Genomic DNA, 6918 nt, shown 5'->3' with positions numbered 1-6918 from the left:
GCAGGAATCTTTGAGAGCACATTGACGTTATTATTCCAGATTGATCCACACAGTGACTTTGGACCAGAAGATTATTCTATAGCAGTATGGTATTTCCTAAAAGACAGCACTTAAATACTAAAAATATCAAGGAAACAGAAAACTTTAATCTAAATATTACAGCTTTATTAACAACATAAACCAACATATTAGAAACTGTCTAGCCTTTCCAGAATGGTACCTCCACTGAAAGTCAGCGTCAGTCCACCTGTCAGATTTAGTTTATCAGTGGTTGGCTCTATCTTATATGAGAGGATGTAAAATTTTATTTTCCCAGGTTTAGGGGTTTTATTAAGAAATATTTTTCAAAAAGAAAAAGAAAGAAATTATTACTAGACATAACAACAATAGAAAAAAGTTACTTTGAGAGTCCTTTCCCACTAAGGTTGGGGTACCAATTACCTGTGTTGGATCTGATCACCATGTCTTCAATCAGTTTTAAGCCTGTTAAATATCTTGCAGAACAGAACTGTATTTTTGAAAGTGCTCTAACAGGATCTTTTTTTAATAGTGAACCTCTGCAAGCAGAGAACAAACCATGAGACTATTATGGACCCTTGGTTCCACCCATAAGACCAATTCACATTCAGACCATTATCTGCCAGTAGAGGCAACTGAGACTATTAATCAAATGAGAAAGAAAACAAGCATTTGTAGAGCTTTAAACAGATACTGATCATCTGTTAGTTAGAGCATGACTGTATCAAAGTACTGCTCAGTGTCTGAAGACCAGTTGTACAATATTGAGAATGAACTTTTATTTAAAATAGAGAATATGAACCACAAAGTTAAGTAACTGATGATGGGTCTAGGAGAGCAATAAAGGCAAACGTCTCGAAGCAAAAAGCACTGCCTTTTTCAGTCCTCTAAAGTGCTAGGAAAACTTGTGTGCCTGCATAGGTGTTTGAAAAAACAATTACATCAACCAAATTATGTATTCAGCAAATAATTTGGTTGGCATTTGGGTGGCTCTTTGTGTAGGCTTTTACAACACAGAAGACAGATGTTGATTACACTCACTTCTGTAAAACTTACTGTTACATTAACTGGCAATTAGAAAACTCAATTTGATTTCACTTCTTCTATTTTCATACAGATTATTTTTTTGTATTAAAAAATACGCATCTAAGGGCATAAAGCAACATCTCTAGGCTATAGATATGTTAATCTTTGCCTGTTCACACTATCAGGATACAAAAGATGAGGAAAAAAGTCAACTATTTTATGTATTCTCTCCTTGAACATTTACTGTTACTTGTGTATTTCACAAATTGATCTCTGACTCAGATGCAACACGAAAAAATCACAGAAAAATAGTCTATACCCTAAATATTTGCATTTTTTAGTCAGACATTATTTTTTGTTTGTGAATAAACTTGTTTATTAGACCTGTTCTTATAGAACTTGTTCTATTAGACCTAAGTAAATACAATCAAGCACTCAATAAAAATACAGTACATGAGAAAGAAGATTGCTGAAGTGTTTTTTATTTACCAAGTACCAGCTTCCTAACAAAGCATATTTTCCCTTAAAATGCTAAATTTAATCCCCACTTCCTTCAAGTTTTCTATAAAACAAATACTGCATGATCTTTAAATACTAAGTCCTTTAACATGAAGTCCTCAGCTTAAGCCCAAGTCCCACATCATACAGCACACACGCAGGCTGCCCTGTCCCAAAGCAGCTTTTCTGATTTTGGAAAACTACTTTCAAGTAAAGCATTTCAAGATCAAGAAATAGAGATGAGGAAATCTCAGGGTTAGGAAACAGAATGCCAACATTTTACAATTCTGTTAAATAACAACAACAACAAAATAAAAAATTACAATTCACCATGCTAGGAAATTACACTACCATTATTCATGCAACTACAATCACGAGAAGAGCAGAGACAACAAAATAATCACTGCACCACTCAAACTGCTAATGGATTATTATAGCTGGTCTCCTATATACAAATGGATAAGTGAAAAGCAAACTCATTATGAAAGCTGGCAATTATCCATTCACCTAGAACCTTCAACAAACTGCTGCCACACAAAACTGCATCACAGCACATCTGGATGGGGAAGTCCAGACCTCCTCTCAGGTTCCTGCTCTCATCACACTTAAACTGTCATACTACTATGACAAAGTAACACTGAGAGCCAAAAGCTATCCAGTGGATCTATAGCTCTTTAAAATATGAAAATGGAGTCTTGATTGTTTGATCACTGGCAGACTGATGGTGTAAAAGGTATAATAATTTAATGAGCCGACAACCAAAAGCTTCCAAAGAGAATAGAAATTAGTTTTAAGGAAAAAATCTAGGAAATCAAGAGTATCTAATTCTCAGCCTCCACATGTGAACTGTAGGTTTCTCCCCCTGTGCCTGTTTGTCAGTTAATGTATCTTTTCCCATCTCATGTTGATGCATGATCAAATACCAATAGACATGTCTTTGATGCTATTTCCATTTCTAAGAGTATTGATTAAGCAGAATATCGAATTTTCTCCGTGTCTGGTTACAGACTTTATTTCTACTGCAAGTGATAGTGGGTTTTCTCATTATTTTGCTTATTATAAGGAACACAACAAAAAAAATTCCTATTATCTTCAAACAGAATCCTGTCCTACAAGCCTTACTTGGGAAAGACCAACTAAACTGCTACAAAATTTAAAAGGAGGCCACATCACAGACGTGACCCTTTCTCTTTCTAACACAGTCCAGTGCTCTTTGCTTTGACACCTTGCATTTAATTTCTCTCATTAAAACACATGATAGGAATTATGCAGCTATGGATGAGCAGCTTTTCTGTCCTTCCCATGATGCTTTTTTTAAAGATGAAGCATTAAACATCAAAAAATCCCCATAAATTACACTGTGTTATCTAACAATCCAATCCATTCTACAGCAATCTGGTGAAGACCTTGGTCATATACAAACCCAATATAACTACCATATTGAATCTTCCTCAACAATTTCCCTTACCTCTAGTCAAATTAATCTTTTGTAAATCATCACCAAGGTGTGGTAAAACTATGTATAGAATATAGTTTTAAAGTTTTACAGTATATAGCAATTAGCACTGTCAAGGAAATAACTCACAGCTCTCATCATCATAGAAAGTGCCAATAAATGACTGGGAAAAAGCCTCCAAGGGCCACAGGAAACTAAGAAAATACCTTCTACTGAGGAAAGCGTTTGCTTTTATATGAAAAAGTGTATAACAAATTAAGAGAGCAGATCTACATATTTTTTTAATTAACTATCTTCCTTGTGCTGACTGAATATAAAAAAATAAGAGTTTGAATTCTAGTTATATGCTGTTTGTAATGGTTTTTTTGGTACTTGTATCATCACACCTTAATACACTATACTGCAAGATCCTAACTTGCAGAGATTTCCTAAATTTTATTCTTACATAATAGACTGGCCAACCAAGTTGTTGTCAATATGCTAGGTTTTTTTCCAAGATGATCAGCATCTACTCAACAAGGTCAAATAGCCACCTTCCTATTTTTAATAGGAAGAGAATTTTGACAATTCTACTTTCAAAGAGCAAAAACATTCCAGCTCTGAGCTGCACTCTGTCAAAATCCGAAGTGTGACAGAAGCCTTCACAGTAATTGCCAATCAGCCTCTATGTAGCAGCTGAAAACACAATACATCACTTTGATCTCCTCAGTTCTCAGAGTATTCACAATCAAGGAATCTGTGTGAAGAATATGAAATATGCAACATTTCCAAAAATTGTCTCCTTGGATCTTAAATATGATAATGTATATTTTGTTTATACTTCATAACACATTTCCAATCCTTTATTATGCATATGAAAGGATGTGTTTCAGCTTGCAAAAAAATAAACATGAAAGATGCATTGTATTATAGAGAGATGTAAGTTTTCATCAGATAACATAGGTGAAATTATCATTTAGAAAAGCCTGAACTGCTTTGAGGGGAAGACAGCATTACAGAACACGCTTTTTTAAGTCCCACTGCTAATTTTGTAAAATTAATACCTTGTTGAATTAGACTTCAGGGAAACAAAGAATGCATACCTGCTCCACGTGCTTAGAACAAAAGGAAAACCCTGAGAAAGGGCTGACTTACATTTTGCTGGTAGTTCATATCCACATGTAATTTTTGCTTGTCCAGTCTCACAGCCACTCAGGTTGCGACATTCAGCAACTAAGCAGGGCCCAGCAGCTCTGTGTATGCAGCCATCCACTAAAACAGCAAGCCCAGAAACTTTTATTTATTAAAAGCCAATAAATAACATAAAAGCCACAATAAGTTTTCCTTCACACAAATGTACCATCTCATTTACTGCTCATTTTTACATTCACAGCACAGACCTACTGATCTATAAGTAGATACCCAAATACAGGTATTTTTATCTGCTTGAGTTACACTATGAGTTTATCTAAAAATAGTATTTTGTAAACTTCTGCTAACTGAAAACACCTAGAAAAGGTAAAGTGGAATTAAAAGTTCAATGTTAGAAAAGGGTCTTATTCAAGCTTCTAAGAAATTCCTACTACAAATTATGAAAACAAATTTGATCCCCAGCTAAATGCTAAACTCTCTTTTATTGCATACCTCTGATATTTCTACAATTATGCAGACCTTTTAATGTCACCATCTTATAGAAAAATTCCAAGAAATAACACATATGGATTCGAAATATAAAAAACCCTCTGTTTTGATCTTTTTTACATTCCTTAATTTTGCATTCTTCATGCAATACTTTGGAGTTAATTAAATAATAATTACTAAAGGCAGCAATTGCAGCTAAGTATGCACAAAAATAGTGGAATGCATAGATCTTATTACCCTCAGGAGCTAGCAAAAGAATAGTAGCAGCAGCAAAGAATAAAAAAAGGCTGCTGGCACAGCATTTCTGCCCTCTCAACATGCAATCAAAGAAATAATTTACTGTAATTATGGTAAAAAAAGTTGAAGAAATAGGAAACAACAAGAAAATAAGGGAAATACTGCATGCATGAACTTACTAGCTACAGTAAGGCCCTGAAGTCAGCAGCAATGATATAGGTCAATGATGAGAAATAATCACATAAACTACAATATGAATTTTAAAAAGGTAAAATAATCTTAAGTATAAAGGCTAAACAAATCCTCAGGGTGACAAGAAAGGAAGATTCTGGATGTGTATCATTCGATATTTTATTTCAGGTTCAACTAGTTCAAAGTTACAGTAGCTCCCAACAGCATGTTTGAAGCAATTAAATCACCAAAGGTTTGAAAAGACAAGTGGAGATGTGTTTTCCAGAGAAGTGCATGTGCTGTTCAGAGCAGAATCTGAGTTACTTTCTCCAGGCTAGCTTAGCAAGCTGCGGGAAACAGAGGGTTTGGGTACCCAGCAGACACAGCAACCATTCACTGCCTACCAGGATGCAGGGAGACCCAGTAACTCCCTCCTCCCCATCCCCACACCCCCCAGGATGTTTTTTGAAGATGGAATGGAAACCAGAACTGGTCTTTCTGCATTAAGGTCATTGCTAGTTTGGCAAGGTGTTAAGTATCTCCCTGAAGCCACGTATCCCCAAGTGGAGGACCAGATATCTTTATCTGAATGAAGCCACCCTCTACCAAGTGTTGAACACTCAACTGACTTTTTTGAGGTATCCTATGCCAGAGTTAATATTCAGATTACACAGTAAAGTTGGCTAAGCAATTCCTTGTAATACTCTATACTCATCTTGGACATGGCACCACTGATTTTTAAAATGTCATTTTGAAATACTTTATACTAGACAGATAATTACAGAATCATGACATGTTGCACTTTCAATGAAATTTTCTAAAATATTGATATTGAAAATAATGCAGATGCCAAGCCACCAGTCATAAGTTTATTGTGCACTGTCTCTGCCAAAATGTCAAGTCTTCTTACTCTACCTTAGCTGAACTTTTGTTTTTAAATTACCCAAAATCTCTGCTCAAACATACTCCAAAACACTAATGCAGGAATAATATTTTGTAACCTGGAGGGGAAAAAAAAGAATGCTTGAAATCTATCCTGTACTCATAATATCCAATTTAATTATTTTAGCTTAATTACTAAATGCTCTTCCAAACCAAGCAGGATAAGTAAACCAGTATGTGTCGAAACCTCAAGTATATATTTATAAGCAGCACCACCACAATCTTTATCAACATTATTTCCTGTGACATTAACATAAAACAGCACTAATGCTTAGGACTGGAACTTTCTTCACGATTCTTTACAGAGGAAGAAGTCCTTCACCTTAGGGAGTACTGGATAAGGGCTGAAGTCCATACAATTATTCTCTTTGGCAGTGAATTAATCATTTCCACCCGTTAGCTCCTAACAAGTAGGCACTCTCCCTTGAGCAGCTTCTGTACAATGATTTGCTCAGCCACTCTCTCAACCAAATCACCTGCATAAATCAACTTCTTTTCCCCCAAACTCCATTCATTTTAACCCAAGTTCAGCTCAGAGCACGACCAAACAACTGAGCCCACAAAAAGGAACCACTGCCTCTGGCAGGGCAGAAAAAGCACAGATTTACCACTGCTTCTAAATCTGCAATGTATTAATGTACCAAATATGTTAACATATCATGTGCTAGATCAGCTGTCATGGCCAACATATAGGTGGTCCCAGGTCCCCATCTATAAACCATCTCATGATGGAAGAAGCATGCTCTTAAAGCACATACAGCTACAATGTGGATGGTCTATCACCGATTTCCTGGAGCTGGTTCCATACAGGGTCCACGTCCAGTCTTTTATCATCAAAGCAGTCTCCAGAGAGATTAAACACAATGGAAAAAAAAAAATAAAATTCTTAACGGAGGAAAATCAATTCTATCATAATCAATTTTGACACAGGACAAGAAAAATGGAAGACA

The 6918-nt window shown here is 35.6% G+C and overlaps 1 protein-coding gene across 1 annotated transcript in view; it reads right to left on the bottom strand.

Annotated features, from left to right (window-relative positions):
* Positions 1-6918, bottom strand: part of MACROD2 (MACRO domain containing 2) — an 895210-nt gene that overhangs the window by 616585 nt on the left and 271707 nt on the right. The window contains exon 4 of the mRNA XM_010000182.1: positions 4133-4249. Within this exon, the coding sequence (XP_009998484.1) occupies positions 4133-4249 (117 nt within the window). The remainder of the gene's footprint in view (positions 1-4132; positions 4250-6918) is intronic.

Source organism: Chaetura pelagica, unplaced genomic scaffold (assembly GCF_000747805.2).
Source record: "Chaetura pelagica isolate M959 unplaced genomic scaffold, ChaPel_1.0 scaffold336, whole genome shotgun sequence".
Taxonomy (NCBI): domain Eukaryota; kingdom Metazoa; phylum Chordata; class Aves; order Apodiformes; family Apodidae; genus Chaetura; species Chaetura pelagica.
This window is presented reverse-complemented; position numbering and strand designations above follow the sequence as displayed.